Source organism: Ceratosolen solmsi, unplaced genomic scaffold, assembly GCF_000503995.2.
Source record: "Ceratosolen solmsi marchali unplaced genomic scaffold, CerSol_1.0 scaffold47, whole genome shotgun sequence".
Classification (NCBI taxonomy): Eukaryota; Metazoa; Arthropoda; class Insecta; order Hymenoptera; family Agaonidae; genus Ceratosolen; species Ceratosolen solmsi.
The window spans coordinates 9,127,619-9,149,758 of NW_011948419.1; the positions used below are offsets into that span (position 1 = coordinate 9,127,619).

The following is a 22,140-nucleotide window of genomic DNA, read 5'->3' on the forward strand; positions in this document are numbered from 1 at the left end:
GTCACGTGAAATAGTCGCCCCAACCTTTCCGTGATGATTGTGATTTCAGAACCAGTGTCTATGAGCAGCCGGGCTTGATGTATGGTTGATTGTACGATTACCTTGGCTACCGCAGTAGCTACCAATGTTATTGGTTGCTGGTGCTCGATTGCACTGTTGTGCTTCGTGTCTAGTCATGTGGTGTGTAGTGATTGGACGTTGTCGTTTGGTTGCATAAGTGGCACCCTCTCTTGACTGGGCATGGTTGTGGCAAATGGTTGCCCAGGCAGTTAAGGCATCGCCTTCTCTCCTTGATCACAGCCAGTTTCTGTGCGTGGATAAGCTGCTTGAATTGACTACATCTCGAAATTGGGTGCCGTTCCTTGCGATGAATGCATTGCAATTGTCTGTCGTTGACCTTTCTAGTTTGGCCTGGTGATTCGTGTGTGGTGAATGACTGGCACAATCTTACGAGCTTTTGTTGGGTGCATAAGTGGCATCCACTCTTGACTGGCCATGGTTGTAGCAAATGGTTGCCCAGGCAGTTAAGGCATCGCCTTCTCTCCTTGATCACAGCCAGTTTCTGTGCGTGGCTAAGCTACTTGAATTGACTACATTTCCAAATTGGATGCTGTTCCTTGCAATGAATGCATTGCAATTGTCTGTTGGCGACCTTTCTAGTTTGGCCTGGTGATTCGTGTGTGGCGGATGACTGGCACAATCTTACGAATTTTTGTTCGGCGTACGGGGTCGAGCTTGTTTGTATGGCGATTGGATTCCTTGTCTCCTTGCCATTGTTACATTTTCTACTTACTTAATTAGTATTTTCTTGCGAGGAGAATGGTTTATATGTATTAGTGTTGATTGTTCTTGCTCCTAAGTGGGTCTCATCATCTGAGTTAATTTCAACAATGTGTTTGTTGTCCCAACCCTTGAGTATCTCAATTCGATGTTTGTTTTGCGGGATTTATAATTATTTAGTTGTTCATCTATCCGTAGACATATTGTTCTGGGGTAGAGATGTTGCTCTTGGGCTTAGATTTTGGTTTCCGGTCTAGTTGTCCGGTGTGTGATGATGAGGATGGCGTTTTTGGATATATATAATTTGTGATTTTTGTTGCAGTAGATACGTAGGGAGTGAGATTGATTGTGATTCCAATGCTTTCCTCCTTTTTCGTTCGCCGTTGATCGCTGATATATTCTTCAGCTTTCGTTCATTAATGGTGAGTTTTTTTAAACGGTCTCACATCCATAATTTGTGATTATTATTGCAGTAGATACGTAGGGAGTGCGATTCATTGTGATTCCAATGCTTTTCGTTTTTCCTTTTTCGTTCGCCGTTCATCGCTGACATATTCTTACGAATTTCTTAACGGATGTGTGTGATTGAGATTGAGCTTGTTGTTTTCTTATTTCAGTAAAGTTGTCTACTGTGGCTACTTGAACTAGTGTAAATGAGTTCAGTTGCGCGAGACTTGGGTATGTAGTGGTGCTCGCCAGTGATCGTTCCCATGTCATTTCTGTTTTGTCGTTGACGTGAGTTAAGGCTACGTTCACTGTAATGGAGTTTCCTGCAGTTGGGATATCGTGTTGTGTTGATGCCTCCATGTCCTTTAAGGATCTTGGAATAGTTATGTCGGGAAGATCAACCATTTCTCATGGATTTACTTGTTTGTGCCTTCTCTTCAGGCTTGGTAATTTTGCTTGTTTGTGTCGATTCGCTTAATTCTCGACACGGCTTTCTGACATTCGCTACTACAGTAGCATATGATGTACGCTCTTCTTCCACTGCGCCCTTTGTACAGTACTCGTGATTGACACCTGTCGCTGGCCAGATGGTTTCATTCGAGTTATATTCCATTGCGAATGTCTTATGTGATTGATTCATCCATGGTGTCTTCCATAGATGGTATCTAATACATGTTGGAGTTTGTGCTCCATGTGTTGAGACTATTGCTTATCCTCTTTAGTGAGGTTTCAATTGGTAGTGTCGTGTCACCCAATTCGTGGCACAGTTTCATGATCAACGCTGTAGCCGCGCTGAGACTATTGCTTATCCTCTTCAGTAAGGTTTTGATTGGTTGTGTCGTGCAACACAATTCGTGACATAGTTTCATGATCAATGCCGTGGCTGTGGTGTGGCAGATGCACTCTTCCATCATGGCGTGCTTTGTGAAATACTCGTGTGATGCGCCTGACGATTGTAAGCTACTTGTAATGAATTTATGTTCCGTCATGAATGTGTTGTGTATTTCATCAATTGCGTGTTTTACTGCTAATGTTTCTGGAAGGCTTATTGTTGCCTTGGCTGCATTCAGGTTGTCAGTTAGTGCTCGCATCGTCTTGATTCGGGTCCATTGAGATTGGGCCGTCAGAATTTGTTCGCCAGTTAACTGTTCCCTGGTGATGCTGCGCGTTGTAGCACTTACTGACTCCTTGATTTCCTTCTTGTCATGAGTAGACATGTTGATATTATAGAGCAGTAATGTTTTACTTACAGTAGTGAAGAATCTCTCTCATACTCCATGATCTGCTTACTGTATTATTATCCTTATGACTGGTAGTATTGGATGTATGCACTGATTTTCACTTATCCGGCTCGAAGGACCAAAAAGAAAAAAAAAGAAAAAAGTTCAATAAAACATTTTCAATGATTGTTCATTTTGCTTCAATTTGTATTCTTAACCATATCATATTTTATATAATGATCAATATTACAATAAAACAAATTAATTATTATATTTTTGCGTTACACTTTTAAGTAAATAAAGTTTCTCGTAATTTGTTTCCATAACATAAATCAATCATTTTTAGACTGTTTCTTTTTTTTTCTTTTTATAATATGCTATTAGAAATTATGGTAATTGAATTTATATTTCTATATTAATGGTGGTGCGAGACTCGCGCTGATAAGGGGCAGCGATGGTGCCGCCTTTGCTGCTGCCGAGAAGAGCTGTAGCGGCCTGAGGGGGGGCTGTGTGACGTCACTGGTAAGGGGCAGCGATGATGCCGCCTTTGCCGCTGCCGAGAAGAGCTGTAGCGGCCTGAGTGGGGGGCGCCTGTGTGACGTCACTGATAAGGAGGCAGCGTGGATTTGCCGTTACCGCTAGCGAGATGCACGCTGTAGCAGTCTAATGGACGGAGGATATCCGTGTCACATCACTGCTTGACGGGTGGGAGGATTCCTCGTACCGTATACCACGTATTAGTATTACTGCTTACTTAATTGATGGGAGCCGTGTATTAGTGATCCGTAAGAACGTGTGTAAAAGCGTAGCTTACGTGTGTGTAGTCGATCTTAGTTGCAATGATGGTACGTAAGAACGTGTGTAATAGCGTGGCTTACGTGTGTTGAGATCGATCTCTGTAGTAGCGTTGGTACGCCGGGTGAGCTTGGATTCCGTTGAACTGGAGTCGATCTCTGCAGCGTTGGTGGGCCGAGTGAGCTTGGCTTCCGTTGGGCTGGAATCGATCTGTGCAGTGATAGGTGGCCGAAACTAGCTTGGCGTACGTTGAGCTGGGTTCAATCTGTAGGGCGGCGATCTGATCTTGATGAATGCTTGATTCAACAAGTAAGTGAGTGAGAGCGTCAAGCGCGTCTCCTGAAATATCCTAGTACAGGCTTGCAATTCCGGTGAATTCTGAATCATTCTTGTCATACTACTTGTTAGAGTGACGTCACTAGAGTCGACCCTTGGAGAGTTCGTCGGCCCTTGTTAGTCGGAATTGTAATGTAATATTCAATTAATTTGAGTAGTGAGGTTTCCCGATTTCGCTGAATTGTGTTTATAACTCGGTGAGCAAATGTTTTTAACTAAGCACATGTGTCTTTACCTCTCCCACTTTGTTTACCGCGTAAAATTGCTGTAATCCGTAACATATACCAATATAATATTTTGGTAAATAAGACATAAATAGAATTTATTCAAAGTGTATGCATATTAGAGATATTGTTCAAAAAAAGATAAATAGTAAATTAGTTGAATATACACAACAGTATATATTTTTAGACATAAATATTTGTTTTAATATGTAATATTTAATCTTCATTCCAAATTATTTATTTTTGCTAATCATACTTCAGTTAAAATAAATGTGCACAATTTTTGATAAATAATATTTACATTATATGAATAATACATAGTAACTTCCTATAATAAATGTTTCTAATAACAAATCCATTTCCTAACGAGTAATGAATAATGAATAATTTACTATATAGACTAAAATATGTTGTATTGTTCATCATAACAAAGAATAAATAAAATTTGTATATCATAAAATAATAAATATAAAATTCAAATAAAAATATAAAATAAAAATTTTAGTCTTATAAATAATTATATAAAGAATTATCAATGTATAATGGTTTGTATATTTTTATATAAATACATAGAACATATTTATAAAATACTTACTGTAAACTAGGAGTCTTTTTTAATATTTCAGATCCCTCATCTTCAAAGCTTGTTGCACCCCAGCCAGTAACAATTAAAGACATATTCACTAATTGTTGTAGATTTGGAATTGGCTTAGTTTGAAGACAGATTGGCATAATATTTTTCGAAATATTTATAGGCCTCTTTAACTTTAGAATTGCAATATCGTAATAGTTCATACTTCTTTTATATTTAGGATGAGAAATTATTTTATCAATTGCGATATGTTGCACATATTGTGCATTATCATTCAAATGAACAGTACCTAGTTTTACCTATTGCAATTAATTATAAATATAAAATCTATTTAGAAATTATAATACAACAACAAGTATATTTGTATACCACTATGAAGTACAATAGTAAACGCATATTTATAATTATTGTAATGTAATAATATACAATTTTTCTTAAAACCATCGATATTGAATAAAAAAATAAGATCAAATTAAAATTGTGCATTAAAAAAATTTATTTTTTTTTTAAGAAAATAAGTGTTACGGATTGCAGCATTCACGCGGTAAATAAAGTGGGATACGTAACGACACCTGCTTCGGTCAAAACATTGCGCGCCAAGTCGTAAACACAATTCTCCGAAATCGGGAAACTTCAATACTCAAATAGTCAAATTTTCATTACAATTCCGACTAACAAGGGCCGACGAACTCTCCAAGGCTAGTTTTTAGTGACGTCACCGGCATGACAAGAGCAATCTAGAATTCACTGGAATCGTAAGCCTGTACGATAATATTTAAGGAGACGCGCTTGACGCTCTCGTCCTCTTACTAGTTCAATCAAGCAGTCATCAAGATCGGATCACCGTTCCACAAGTCAATATCAGTTTCACAGAATTATCTCCAACCAACTCGTAAAATATTCGCATTCGGCTCACCACCACCGCACGGGCCAACCATCAACACGAAAACTACGCCAGTACACGCATTCCTACGGATCATCAATACACAAACCAAGTAAGCAGCATACCAAGATAACAAACACACGCAAGCTACGTTATTACACGCGTTCTTGTATACTATCAATTCTATCGAGATCGACTCCAAAACACGCAAGTTACGTTATTACACGCGTTCTTGCATACTATCAATTCAATCGAGATCGACTCCAACACACGCAAGTTACGTTATTACACGCGTTCTTGCATACTATCAATTCAATCGAGATCGACTCCAACACACGCAAGTTACGTTATTACACGCGTTCTTGCATACTATCAATTCAATCGAGATCGACTCCAACACACGCAAGTTACGTTATTACACGCGTTCTTGCATACTATCAATTCAATCGAGATCGACTCCAACACACGCAAGTTACGTTATTACACGCGTTCTTGCATACTATCAATTCAATCGAGATCGACTCCAACACACGCAAGTTACGTTATTACACGCGTTCTTGCATACTATCAATTCAATCGAGATCGACTCCAACACACGCAAGTTACGTTATTACACGCGTTCTTGCATACTATCAATTCAATCGAGATCGACTCCAACACACGCAAGTTACGTTATTACACGCGTTCTTGCATACTATCAATTCAACCGAGATCGACTTCAACACGCGTAAGCTACGCTATTACACGCGTTCTTACGGATCATCAACACACGAACCAAGTGTGCAGCATATCAAGATAACGGCATCATTGACCAAAAAGAGTGACATCACAGTATCGCTCCCCGATCAACGCGCCTCCGAGGCCGCTCCAGCTTATCGGCAGCGGCAGCCGGCGGCGCCAAGACCTCTTCCTAAAGAATGACGACACACCAACGTTCCCCTCTCACAGCATCCCACAAGTCGCTCCAGCTTATCGGCAGCGGCAACCGGCGGCGTCAAGACTCATTATCAGCACATCTCATTCCATCACTACGAATTACAAGCAAGAATTGAATCACGCGCACTACCACGAATACACGAACAAGACTAGTTACTGATCACCCAAAGAAACTCTCGCCTACTCATTGCATCCTACCTCTAATTCGCTTCAATAGATCACTGACTATTTATTATATTATATTTAATAAAGGAAATTCAATTCATACAAAAGGCCGTATTGAATTATTGTCCATTCCACTTGCCAGCAAGCCTCCCTTCAACACCTCAGGGAAGCTTTAGTCTGATCTCAAACAATAAGTAAATTACTCTTAAGAATATTGTAAAAAAATTAATTACTTAAATTTGAAGATTTTTAGAAAAGATTTAATTAATAATATTCATAAATTATCTTACTAAAAATAAATTTCTTTTTAAAATATTTAATTAAAGTGAAAAAATTTGTGTATATCTTTAAGTGAATCTAAAATAAAAGATAAAATATTTATTTAAGATACATGTAGTTAAAATCTAAGCTTATCAAATTTAAATAAATTATTATAATAATTATCTTTATTATTTATATTGCTATTATTAATATTTATTAATTAATATTAATTATTATTATTATTAATAATTATTATTACTAATTATTGTCTCAATTTGTGGCGTTCAGAGAAATAAATACTTTAGTACTACGTTATTTTTGTAGAAGAAAATATAAAAATTTATTCTTTAAAACTATTTATATAAATAAAAATATTCTTAACTATTTGGAATTCCAGCCGCTAGAATGGTCCGAAGACCAAGTTGGTTGGACTAGACCGTATTACTGGTTTAATGGCGGAGAAGGGGGGACGAGTGAGAGGTTCATGCATTAATTCAGTGTAAACACAATTGGTTTTAATGACTTTTATTTAAGGTTATGTTACATTGGTAGTTGTTGTTACCGATTGTTGTGAGAATTGTTGAACTTGTCGTGATTCTAACAGTTGGCAATAAACTGTGGAACGTCGTGCTGGAGTTCACGGAGAGACTAATCTTTTTGTACTGTCTTTTTGTACTTGCTTTATTGTACCAGCGAAACATAACAGTAACTGTCGGCGCTTTATTGTACCAGCGAAACGTCACAGTATCTTTCGGCGCTTTAATGTACTAGCGAAACGTAACAGGAATTATGGGAGCTAATCTCTATCTGTCGGCGCTTTAATGTACTAGCGAAACGTAACAGTAATTATAGTATGGCTATGGCTACTATACAGTATCGGCCCTCTTCATCGGTCTGACAATAGTTGCAGAGGCCTTACCGATAATGGTGGCGCTGAGCCGTAATAACAACGAACGATGATAAATAGCTTGCTGGTGATGCCAGACTATGTCGTCACCCTCAATGCGGTCTGACTAGAATCAAGTTGCGGAGGGCGCACCGATAGCTAGCCAGCTATAGGTAATAAATAATGTAAACAAATAAGTATACCTTACACGGATTCACTTAGACGAGTTCCACTTTCACTGGTATAACTGGCACTAATTTCACTTGACTTACTCAACAGAACTGATTTTCTTCATCGTCTGTTGCTTCTTATATATAATTTCGTACATTTAGAGTTTGCAATTCTTGGAAATTCTGTGAAAATCTCAGAAATCAAGCTTTAGTAGCTTCGAGAATCTTCCTTTGTCGCTATGCGGATACAGTATAAGGCTTTAAATACATCGCGAATTTTCGTAGCGACTACTTCAAATATTACGCATTATCATCAATTTAAATTTAATGGAATCATATTAAACATATATTGAATAAAGCAATAAATTTTAATTTCTGGGTGCTTCAATCCTGAACATTAACTTAAATATTTAAATAATTTGATTTTAAATTAATTTTAGGAACAAAAAATTTATGAAAAATATAAAATTTTAATATATTATCTTATATATTCAAGTATAAATTTATGACATGAAGTAAATTATTTTAGGTCTCTATTTCCATTGATTTAAAAATATTTATTAATATTTTTTATGATTAAAATACCATTATTAAATATTTTTTGAATACCGGTTAATCTTTATATTAAAATTTTGTACATTTGAATGAATTTAGTTTAAAAGCTTGCACCTTTATTGTAAAATTGCCAAAAAAAATTATCCTTTAAGTTAATATAAAGTATTATTTAATTAAATTTCGTATCTTAAAAATACATTTTTGGAATTTTCATTATAATTATTTCAATATTTTTATTTATTTAAAAAATATGAAATATCACATTATTTAACGCTAGAAATAAAATTCGGAAAATCTTATAAAATTTGGGTATTTATTAAAACTATATAATAATTTCTTTTATCAATTTTTGTTATTTTTATAAAATTTTGATTAAATATAACATTTCTGTTAAATAGTTTACAAACTTTTTATTTAAAGATTTAGTTTGAATATTATTTTCAACGAATATTTATATATTTGTATAGATTTTTAAAAATTTTTACAACTTCTTAAACATTTAATTTATATAATTAAATTTTCAACAAATATTTACATCAACAAAGTAAGTTAAAAATTGTTTACTAATATTATTATTAAATATACATACCTTTCTAAAATAAATTTTTCTAAATATAAAACCTATGAATTTATAGAATAATATTTAATAATGGCTTAATTAGTTTTGCTGTAACTCAGCTTCAATCAACAATTTCAATTAATTTGATTAGGCAGTAAATTTTTCGCAAATATAATATTTATCTTGTGACGAAAGATTTAGGATTCTTATATATATATATATATATATATATATATATATATATATATATATATATATTTAATATCTGTTAATTAAATTTATAAAAAAAAATTTAATTAATAACTAATTAAGTTAGAGCAAAATAATAAAGTAAACTTACCTGAACAGGTACGAAATTATTTATATTGTTAACACAATGAGCTGCACTTAAAATGTATTGATTAGAAATTAATGTACCGCCACAATTGTATTTTATAAGAAAACGATTTTTGTCATCCACAAGGTATCCTAACGCTACCATATATGGAAATTCTCCAGCTATGGCAGTTATACCACCAAAGATATTAGGTTTTACTTTTTCATCATTCAGATAAGTAATATTTTCATATTGATGGCAAGCTATAAAAATAATTTTCATAGAAATGTATAGCGTAGTATTTAAAAATATATTTTTCAAGGAGTATTTAATTTACATACAAAAATGCAATTTCAATTGTGTAATTAACATCATAAAATGTAGACATACTTTTTTAGAGTGAGAAAATATTTGTGACTTGATAATAAGAAGCTAATACAAAATATTTTTATCCATACTATTGCAAATAATAATTTTGAATAAATGTATTATAACAGGGATATATTTTCATTTTTTAATATGTTTTGAGTAAGTATTGAGTAATAGCTTTAATCGCTAATTGATTCAAATCATAAAAACATGAATGTGTTCAATTATTATGATTTCAAATTTTATTAGTAAATACAATTTTTGAATGCTGGTGATGTTCTTAATATTTCTGTGTACGTACAATAGAAAAATTCTTAAAAACATATTATTAACTTTGTCTATTATTAACTGTATAAAGATTTTGTCTGCGTGTTCGCTAATCATAGTAGATTAAGAAAACACATTCAAATTCTTATTGGATGATTGTTCAAGAATGTAAGAAAACTCCCAGCACATTAAACATCTGGAAAAATCGAGATAAGAGTTCCGAAAAAGGCAACTCTCGGCTACGCGAGTAATAATATTCAAAAACGTGCCTCGGATTAACTAAATCTAAATAATTCAGCAAAACTTCGAATATCTTAAGAAAATAAACTTCATAAACACATATGGCGAGAACAAGGCTCCAAGTGTCCAGCAAAACAAGTCATAAAACTAATGCTACGAGACATTTGACACGGCCTCGCCATAAAGCATGTATCGACGACAAATCATAAAACATCTGGCGTACACAAATCATAAAATTAGCCTGAAAAACACAAGCCAGATGATACACTCAAAAACAATGCTACACCTAACCTTCACAACACTGACCGATCGCAACGTGCATGATTATAAGAAATGCATGCAACAATGCTACGATGGAGAGGGAAAAGCGCGGCATCAAGACCCCCCATCATGGACGGGAGTTGAGCAAGACCCGCTCTCATTGGAGCCTTCATCTTGGAAAGACTCACTGGTGGGAGACCCCACCACTCGAAAGGCGCCGTGATTAGAATTACCATAAACTAAAGAAGAATTCTGATTGGGCACACTAATAAGACTAAATCTCATTGGCAACGCCATGATCGACAAGACAGCTCTGATTGGCGACACCAAAAGAGAGGGAATCCTCACCGACCATCGCGTGGTCCAGAGAAGGCTTTAAAAAAGGCAACGCCAGCATGGCACAATCACTTATCTTAATCAACACAAGTACTAGATAATCAAATCATACACTCGCAGCAGTGTAATACAAAAAAGGGGAATCGAGAACTACGAATATTAGTCCGCTCAGTATACATAATCAAATTACAAGGAGCCATACGAGGCAACTCAGAGAACAAGACAAAACATAGCTATACACAACGTGCAGACTCATGAGGTAACGTTCCATTCCAAATTAATACATAACTATATCAAGCTATACGCCAATCTGCAGATACGTAAAGCTATCTGCAAACCATAATACAAGCAATTCAAGCGACGCCACGTGCTCATATACAAGGAAGCGCGGGGGTTTACGACCTCGCTCTTCTGTGTGTATTACTCTATCTACACGTGTTACATATAGAGGACCAGCAAGGCATCAACTTCTTCCTGTGTATGCGACGTACGTGATAGCTCAATGGCAATAAACATACAAATCAAGAAAAGCCAAAAAAATCAATTATAAAAATAAAACTAATTATAATTCAACTAGTGCAATCATAAATAAAACAAACTAAATAACAAAACTGCTCTTTATTGAATACATGTACTATCTTGTCCACTAGCCTGCAATCCTCCTATCAACATCAGGAGCTCACATCTAATCTTAGTTACTTGGCCCTTTTCGCCCGGTACACTATTTTTAAACAATGATAAATTTCTAAAAGAAATTAAAAAATTCCAAAGTATGTCAACATTATTAAGAACTAATTAATGACTTATGTACAAAATGCAACTTGTCGTTCCAACTTGTTTTATCAAGGCCGGCTCGAATTCAGAGACCACGGGTGTTGTGTGGTAGCGATGAAAGGTCACAAGTGGAAGGGATATTATAATAATACAATGCAAATATGGCTAAAGTATATGCGATATATTTTGTTATTTATTGATGACAAGGTTGACTAGTATTACTATTATTAATTGTAGAACTACCTTTTGTGTTGAATTAATGTGTTTGCGGAGGCAAATGTTTGGTAATCTATGCAGCTTGATTGTTGAATACGAATGGCGAATGGCGCGAAGTTTCGTTTCGACACTAGCGCCTTTTGAACGAGCACGTGTGTGGTTGAGGTTATGAATGCAGCTTTATGATTGAAAGATATCGCAAAGTGGCGCGAAACTGGATTGTCGACACTTGCGCTGGGTTTTGCTTACTTTCATAAGCTTCCGAACGTGAACTAAGGTGAGGGTTGCTAAAAATGAGACGCCCCTGGCGGGCGCGAAACTTGACGAGGCGTACTAGAATTTATTCCGCACTGTCGTTTTAAGAGTAGCTTCCTCGTCCTTAGTGCTTGTCCATGTAATACTCTGAATCTCAATATATATGTAATTATTGTAGTAGATACTACTTACAAAGACTAATCGTTGACTCGTCTTCGGACTCTGATAGGCGGATTGTCGTCGCTCCCTTGGAGCATGTAACGACGGTTTCTTGAACTGCGTTAGTGGACATACGGGCTTATGTCGTCGTTCTTCCGGGGCTTGTAACTACTGTTCCAGTACCAGTGTTAATGGACAATCTGAAGAAGTGTAAGTCGTTTCCCGCAATAGAGTTAAATCGACTTTCACTAAATTTAACTGAGTATGAAATGTCTCAAGGGTTTAATATATTGAGAGAGTATTACTGAACGAGAGATATCAAAAAAAGAGAGACACTTCAAAAAAGAGTAGTACTACTAAAGAACACTATCAAGAGTAAATATCAAGACAGTTAAATATCACGAGTGATAAGTATCGAGAGTAAATAAGTATTGAAAATTGCGCCCCTTAAATACATTTGCTCACCATGAATTTTATTTGAACCCCTTCCCTTATTTTCTGTCCAATCAGAGACTCCTCTCTTATAGTGCGAGGGCAGCGCCTCTTTTGGCTTCGAAGGTAATTAAGGGCCTAGTCTTCTCTGGGTCTTCATGATGAGCAGATCTCTCGTTGCTGCTGCCGCATGCGATAGCATGTTGGCAGCGGAAAGGGGGGGGGCACTGCTGACACATCTGGAGACAGCATTGCAACTTGTTGACAGCGGGAAGGGGAAGGAAGGTCCGCTTGCAGTAATGCTTGATGTAGTTACCGAGCGGAACGAAAATGCAGATGTCTAAACTATAGGTTTTCCCGTGTTTATGGTATTGCTTTTCCAGATGCTTAATGACACTAGTGCTTGATAATTTTGAGCAAGCGAAGTTTTGAAATCCAAATACAAATTTTACGATGTTACTTGCCAGATGTTTTATTGCACTGACAAAAAAGAAAAAATATTCTCGCATTCTTGAACACCTTGTAATAGTGAATTGGAGTTCTTTAAAACATGTAAATAATGCTTTTTCTAGGATGACTCGCACTCTCACTGATATTGCCATGAGCAGATACAAGTTCACGAGGACAACTAGGACCTACAAGGAATCCATTGGATCGACAACCATGAAAGAGTGGCAATCATTTGACTACTGTAGCCAAGGCACAAGATCTGCTCCATTAACTGCAATCAGGACATTAAAGCAGCTAGTGGAAGATTAGGGAGAAAGATTCCCCTGGCTGTGCCACTCATCGCGCATGGCAGACATGGCATGAATCTTGGAGGTGAGAACATATGTTGCATTACGACTGGAAACCCGATTCAACTGCAGAATCGCTGCATAGCGGGCGGCTCCCAGTGAGAAAAAACGGCAATTAATTTATCGCGCTATCCTCATCGCCATCAACCGTTAGAAAACTATAAGTGTAAATTGTATTGCTAACTGTACAATATAAAATTGATTACGCTGAAGTCCACAAGAAGACGCGCCCACCCTTTCCAACCATATCTTGAATGAATTTTCACCACATTACAATGACTGAGACTCAGGCCGTCTCAGCAATTCTACAAAAAAAAACACGAAGTCACCCCCCGTGGAAGTATTCAACAGAAGCACAGCGATAAGGGCATTGAAAGAATAACTCAGGGCTACAAGGGACAGAAACAAAATGTACCAGGCACAGATAGCATGATATTTGTCACGTCTTCGAAACTTGCTCGCAATCACCCGAGAATCCTCCCTCAAGGAATTATCCAAGCCTAAAAAGAATATGAATTCATTTCGCATCACATGAAAAAATGGGAAGCAGTGGTAGGCTCCGCCAAGTTACATAAGGAATACCATTGGATAATTGACATTTAAGGAAATCTCCACACTTCTTGCCCAAGTTGACTCAACCACAATCACAAGACCAATCCACATTCTACCAGTACTGCTACTTCCCACCGAAGACACGAATTCTAATCATCAATGATGATGGCAGTTAAAGACAGAATACAAAAGTGGGAGAGGTATAAACACCCGTACATCACGTTATGACTACAATTCTGCGAATCCTGGAAACTTACTACGCAGAACGCTCGAATATTAGAATATAGTTTAGGCTAGTGAGGCCGATGAACTCTCCAAGGCTAGATTCTAGTGACGTTACGGTAATGATTGGCATAGCAACAGCCACCGGTGCACTACCAGCGTCGTAAGCTCGTACGAAAATATTTAAGAAGCAGCGCTTGACGTGTATCCTCGCTTGCTAGTACTAATCACGCAGTCTCTACGACGGGCTCACTATTCTACCTACAATCATTACCACGACAGACATCGCAAGCATCAAGCAGTCTAAGGAACTAATAGTGAGGCCACACCTATACCGGCTCTCACGCTTACGTAAGCAGCAACGCACCACGGAGTTCCTTACTACCAAAACTATACCGGCATTCACACCTACGTAAGCAGCAATGCACCACGGACGTTCCTTACTACCACAACTATACCGGCTCACGCCTACGTAAACAGCAACGCACAACGGACGTTCCTTACGTTCCTCCCTATTTATTATATTTAATAAAAGGAAAGACAATAAACATTAAAGGCAGTATTGAATAATTGCATTGCCCCTTCCACTTGCCAGCAACACCTCCACCCACCATCACAAGGAGGTTTTTTAGTCTGATCCCAGACAGGTGTTACGTATTTTTTTAAAGTTAATACAATAAAAAATACAGAAATAAAAAAAAAGTTCTATTTATATAAGTTTTATAAAAAAATAGTATATACCTTTTTCAGCAGGTCTTTTAGTGAAAGACTTAATATTTTCTGGACAACAAACAATTTCAATGAAATTTTTGAAAGTACAACGTCCCGTGGATGTAGAAAAGCGTTTGCTTTGTTGTACCTCCATGATTCTAATGGGACACTTCGGTAATTCAACGCATCTCCCTGTACCTCCATCCTCCATCATACATGGGCTACCTTCAGAAAGCGCATCGCCTTTAAAAACAAATACTGTGTCATTAATCAATTAATAAGTAGTGAGATAATATTACTTTTTACTAGTTGTTCTAATGCTTAATGAATAAACAATGCCTGTAAATATTGTTTCTTTAATAAAAAATTTTTTTTCATTTAAAACATATATAAATTTTAATTTATACATTTATTTTTAACATTTTTTTCAAAAAGTATAACAAAATTGATTATATTAATTATTATCAATTAAAAACTTTATAAAAAAATCATTTTCTAAAGCATAAATGACAAATACAAAATAGAAGTTTGCTGTATAAATAAATAAAAAAACAAATTATCAATTAATTTTTAATGTAATATAAAATATTAGTTGTTAAAAAAACTAATATAGAGAAAAATGAATATTATAATATTATTTAATAATAATTATAATGTTTAGTATAATAAATTTGTATGACTATTATTCATTAAAAGTGTTATTTTATTTGTAAAAATATACAATTAATTCTTTTAAAAATAGCATACTACATATGTAGAAAATCATGTACATTACTTTATTTATATAACTTATATTTTCATACTATAGAAAGATTATTATATATCTTTACAGTATACTCTACATAAGGATATTTAAACTCATCAATTCTAATATGTATTTAATTTTTCATCACGTTTAACTATTCCTATCACCGACACGTACTAAATATATTTAATATATATAATTAGCAACATGATAACTATAATTACTAAATATTTAGTCTACTTAAATTTTACATAATTGTGTAACCCTTATCATTAAATTGTATTTAGTATAAAAGATTTAAATTTTTTATTTTCATAAATTTTTGTTAAAAATAAAAATATTAAATTAATTAATAAATATATACTTGTTACACCAATAATAATAAATCATAAATCATAAAGAAATTATAAATCATAAAGAAATCATAAATCATAAAGAAATTATAAATCATAAAGAAATCATAAATTATAGAGAAATCATAAATCATAAAGAAATCATAAATCATAAAGAAATTATAAATCATAAAGAAATCATATATTCTTATATACTCTTCATTATAAAGAAATCATATATCATAAAGGAATCATAAATCATAAAGAAATCATAAATCATAAAGAAATCATAAATACTTTTTTTTATATATATTCTTATATACTCTTAATCATAAAGAAATCATTAAAGAAATCATAAATCATAAAGAAATCATTAATACTTTTTTTTATATATATTCTTATATACTCTTTTTATAATTACTATTCTTCTTATATTGCTATTATGTTTTTTAAATTTAATGTTAACTAAAGTAAAGATTTAATATCATTACAAAATTTGTTATTTATAATTATATAGTGATCGATATATTTAGTGAAGAAGATTAAACGAAAATAAATTATTTTATATACATGAACTTATTTCAATAAAATTAAATGATATTTAATTATATGTTGGATATTAATAATTTGAACTTATTTATAATTTTACTTTAAGGAAATCTTCAAACGATATATATATTTTAAGATAAAACTTACATGTTTGTATAAGATTTACTTATAATCACAAATTAATTCTTACCATTAGCTTTTAAACTAAAATCAAGAGCATTGATAATCAATTTTCTTGGAAAAATGATGAGTAAATAGATATTAACTAAAATAAATCCATATTCTGTTTGTTTATACATTTTAACTTAATTTTGTTGAATCACGCAAATTAAGAAATTATTAAATGCAATGAAAATACAATAAAAGTAATTATACACTATGCTACTGCTGAATTGAAAACAAATATATTAAAATATTTTGAAGTTTCTAAAATTCATTTTATATAGTTAATTGTTAATTTAATTAACGAATTCACTTATAGTGTAGGAACTATCCTGTTTGAGTGTACGAACATATATCACACGTACTAAATTATTCTACGCACACATAATTTTATCACTCCAAACGAGGATTAGTATGTGTATTACCTAGATGTAGCATATATGCAGTTATTTTCATGAAATCCAGAAATTTATTCATTTAATCTCGTATTCTGAGATTAAATAACCTCGTGTTTCGAATATTGATACACTAAATTTGTACACTTACGTAATAGGTATTTTTTAATATTTAAAATGTGTCACTTAATTCTTATGAAAAATATTGTTTTAATTTTTATATTTTGCTTTATTTTGAATATATGATAATTGATAAATGTTTTCCTAATTCATATAAAACTTAAGTAAGCAAAACTACAAATAAAATATGATATAGAAAATTTTGATACATAAATAATTCCCTTTATTTAAACTTTAATTTTCTAATGTTTGAAAATATCAATTGTATTCGTTTTATGAAATATTTTATTTCATTTCTATTTTTACTTTTTCAAAACTAGATTTAATTGAATGTAGTCAATCGTGCAAATTAATACTTTATCATAAATATAATATAATAAATTAAAATAATGACAATCAAATCAAACACGTTGCATTACTTATTAAGTAATTTTTGCTATTTTTAAATTATATTTTAAAATAAAATTTGTTTTATTTTAAAATAACCCCCCCCCCCTTTAACTGTAACCGCTGCTATCTATCTATCTAATTATTAATCTGTTTATCTATATGTCTATCTATTCATCTATTTATATATATATATATAATATAAATAATAATCACTGTGCTTTATTAAATCATAATATTTGAAAAAAAAATTTTGTACGGTATTTTTATTTATTAATTGGATTCACATTTAATTTATATAATAAATTAAAACTTTATATTTATTTTTTATTTTTTTCTTCTTATTCTGTTATTTCTTCGGTTTATATTTATTATATGTATAGAATATTTTATATAATTTTATTTATGTATAACAATAAAACAATAAAATAACAATACAAATTTATTGAATTAAAATTTTTATATTTTTTTAATCTATATATTGTTATTTATAGCATAAGAAAGATTCAATTAGAATTTCAATTGTAAAATGAAACTGTAAAATTATTTTTTCGTACATTATTTTTATTTCAATATTTTGTAGATTATTTTATTTTACTATTTATATAAAAATTTTATTTCATATTTTTTGTTTACATAATAAAATTGTTAAATGTACCAACTAAAAAAAATTTATTAAACAGTTGTTCGATTTGATTATAGAATCCGTATTTCATTTGGTAATCGTTTGAAGAATTATTAGTGTATTTATATTATTTTTAAATAATATTATTATCTATATTTATTTTTTTAATAATAAATTAAATTAAATTAATTAAATTAATAAATTAACATATTTTTATAATTCATATTTTAATAAAAAAACATAAAAATATTGATTATTAAATATTCATTAATCTTTTTTCTTGTAAATAATTTTTAATTGAAGAAATTAAAAATAGATGATCATTATTTTATGACATATTATAGTGAAATGCATCTAGAAATTTGTAATAAATAGTGAAATATATATGATGGCGATGGTAAGAATATGATATAGCAAATATGCTATAATGATTTATAATTTATTATTATAACTGAAGATACAAAATTACAAGGGACACTAATATATTCTTTTTTTAGAAACTTTTTTCGAAAGTTTTGAATAATTCAGATGCATTCACATAGCTCATCATGTCATTTTGATAGTGTATCGGACTCACGAAATAATTGGGATTCACCCATGTCGAATCAATAATAGTTTTCTTAATTTATCATAAATTATCGTAAAATTTAAAATATTTTTCTTTTCTAGTATTTGCGAGCTTTAACATGACCGAGTATTAATAGCAAGACCTTAGATGAATGGATCTAATTCGTGCGCCGAGTTATCGAATTTTTTTTATGTTTTAAAATATTAAAATCTTTTGGAAATTTGAACGTTTAGTGTAGATAAGTATTGCCATATCTATTATTCTATATCTATATAATACATTTAATATCTAAAATCATGAAAAACACGAAATATCGCTTTTCTCTATTACTTTCATTATTTATATTTTAGGTTCATTATTTATAAGAGTTTTGCGCGATTATATATTCCATGTTCTGTTTTTCAATTTTGATCTACAATGAATATTATTAGCTTAATTGTTCAATATTTTATAATTTATTATATAATTAATACGTTTAATATACTGATATAAAAGATTAAAATTATTATTTTTAATAAAATATTTTTAATAATATAAATTCATGACTAATTTTGAATAATATAAATATTATACATTATACATAGTGCTAAGTGTTAATGATACTTTTAACTTTTAATGACAATAAAAATATTTATTTAAACATAATTTTTTTAAGTGATTCTTTTAATAAAATGATTTATATTATTATAATATTGCTGCATATACTTCTATAAAACAGATTTTCCTTAAATACAGGCAATTACAAGAAATTTTTAAAAAGTGGTCTTATATAAAAATAATAAAACTCTGTTTGAATAAGTTTTATTTTTAAATTAAGAATTATCAGATCGTAAAACTAAGTCTACTTATTCAAGGATCGTAAAGAAGTTTATCAAAACAGCTACACGGTATATGAGTATTTGTGATCTCAATCATAGTCCGCTACTTTATTCCATTTATATATTTCATCATGTTATTTGGAAAATTATACAATAAATATAAATAAATGTATCTGAAAGTTTATTTAATTTATCATTATAAAAAAAGAATCTTTATTATTGAAATAGAACTAAGTAAAATATAACTATAAAATATTTATAAAACAATATGTTTGTTCAAACAAATTATCTTAAACATAACACCAAATTCTATAGGTAAAAATAAGAATTGTTTACAAATAATATATAATTTAAATGATTAAAGTAAATTGCTATTTACTTTATTATATTGATAAATTATTATAATGTCTTTTACAGTTTGCTTATAAAAATAGATTGTACATAGCATGATTTACATATTATCAAAAAGATTAATTTAAAAAATAATAGATTAAATAATATTTATAAATTTATAGGTAAATTCCAAAACAAATAATTAATAGACAAATGTGAAATAAAAATAAGTTTTAGTTTTAATATAATAAAACACGTTTTTAAAGGTAAAAATGATAAATATATATAAGATTAATAATTTTTTATTATTAATTATTAATTGTAGAATTATTAATTAAACGTGAATATTATTGTATACTTTAGAAATGCAAGATTTTCATGAAATAAGTTATCATATTCCATTACTTAAGTTGTAAAAGCCTTATATAATAACACCATCAAAATTTAACTCAAAAAATTTTCACTAAAATTCATTAAGAGAAATATCATTAACTTAAATATTATTATTTAAGTTCAGGACCTCTTTGTGCTAAAACAAAAGCAAATTGTAGAAATTATTAATTATTATTAAAAAATTATAGGGAAAACATAAAAGAGCTTGAAGATACATGAATATCATAAATATAAGACAGAAGAGGATGACTTTTTTATCATACCTTTACCGACCTATCGTATAGTTTAGAGTATACTCAAATCATAGTAAGATTGTACAATGAAAGTAGTAACAATGTTTTTTTTAACAAGACAGTTTTTTAATATATTTTTAGCTAAGAGAAGATTATATAATATATTGTTATAATTAAAATACATGGTTCCAATTTTATATTTTAAATCAAATCGCGTGAAGAAAATTACATCAGCGCTCTCTATAAAATAAAATACTTTTTTGGAATATGATATTCGATATACGAAACTTTACAGTATATACAAATGATCGCCACGTATTTTGTCGTAAAGTAATTTGTCTGCTTTAGTTTATAATTGTTATTAAGTATTTTCAATTTATTTTTATTAATTGTACTGATTAAGATACTAACAATAAATTATTCATACTATATATATATATATATATATATATAGGTAACAGCTACATATTTTGTAACAATTTAACTCATCTGCTTATAATTTCTATTGGCCATCGTTATCACTCAAATTACAGCTAAAAAAATGTTGAGTTGTCATATATTACAAAAGTTGCTTATCTGTTTATTATACAAGTTTCAACTTCTTATTTCAACTTTCAAATTGTTGATTTCAATTAATGCGTACATATGCGTGCATACGTAACCTAACCATTTTGTTTTTAAGGTTTAATCAGTGATTCAATAAATAAAAGTTTCATATATCAGGTAAGGCTACAAAGAATTATGTATTAGAAGTAACATGTAGGATATATTAAATAATTAAATCCCAATGTAATGCTTTTTTAAAATTTTGATAATTTAATTTTTTTAAAATTTAAAATTTCTTTTAAATAAATTTTAGTTACAATTTGTTGTGAAGTATTACTTGGTTTATCTTAGAATGTAAAGGAAATCAAAATTTAAAATATTTATATAAATTTTTGATAATAGTTATGTAAGATGGTCATTTATTATATATTTTTCCCTATTTTTTTTATAATTTTCTTATTTTATATTTTTTTCATATGTTTCATTTATTTATATATTTATAAAAATACTTCAGTTTCATTATAAACGTATTTATAGGTTAACTAATAAATAGATGATATATTTTAAGACTATCAATGAAAATTATTATCAAAAATATTACTTTAAAATATTAATAACTTTTAAATCTATAAAAATACATTAAGATGATTAAATTTTTATAATAAAAAAATTTATATTATAATTTTTATATAAATTAAATTTGATTATTGATTAAATATTATATTTTTATACATTTTTTTATATTAAATAATTCATTTTTATTTGCAAATTGTTCATTAAATTTATGTAAAACTAATTTTTTTTAAATATTAACAGAATTTAATTAAGATTAAGAATATATATTTTATTATAAGTTTTTAATTAATATTTTCTTTATTTTTTCTATTTTAATTAAAATAATGTAATTATTTTAAAATTTTATTTCTGCATAATTAGTATTATTCAATTTAATGTAAATTATGCATATTGCCTTCAAAATTATAAATAAAATTTTCGAAAATGCATTCTTTGATTAAATATTATTAAAACAATAATGGATTATATATTGAATGTTTTCCTACATTAAAAAAAAAAATTTAATAAAATGGATATTTATAAATTTTTACTATTGTTTTATTATTATAAATATAAAAACAGTTAATTATATTTAAAATATTAAAAATAATAAAAATACATTCTAACAAAGATCTAACTGTACTTTTTTTTTTTAAATAAACA

The 22,140-nt window shown here is 30.5% G+C and overlaps 1 protein-coding gene across 1 annotated transcript in view; it reads right to left on the reverse strand.

Moving 5' to 3' along the window:
- LOC105360843 (serine protease snake-like) overlaps positions 1-15,001 on the reverse strand; it is a 39,554-nt gene extending 24,553 nt beyond the window's left edge. Inside the window, exons 1-2 of the mRNA XM_011497842.1 lie at positions 14,747-15,001; positions 4,398-4,693 (exon numbers count right to left, since the gene is read on the reverse strand). Coding sequence (XP_011496144.1) covers positions 4,398-4,693; positions 14,747-14,920 — 470 coding nt within the window. The 5' untranslated portion in view covers positions 14,921-15,001. The remainder of the gene's footprint in view (positions 1-4,397; positions 4,694-14,746) is intronic.
- Between the last annotated feature and the right edge of the window lie 7,139 nt (positions 15,002-22,140).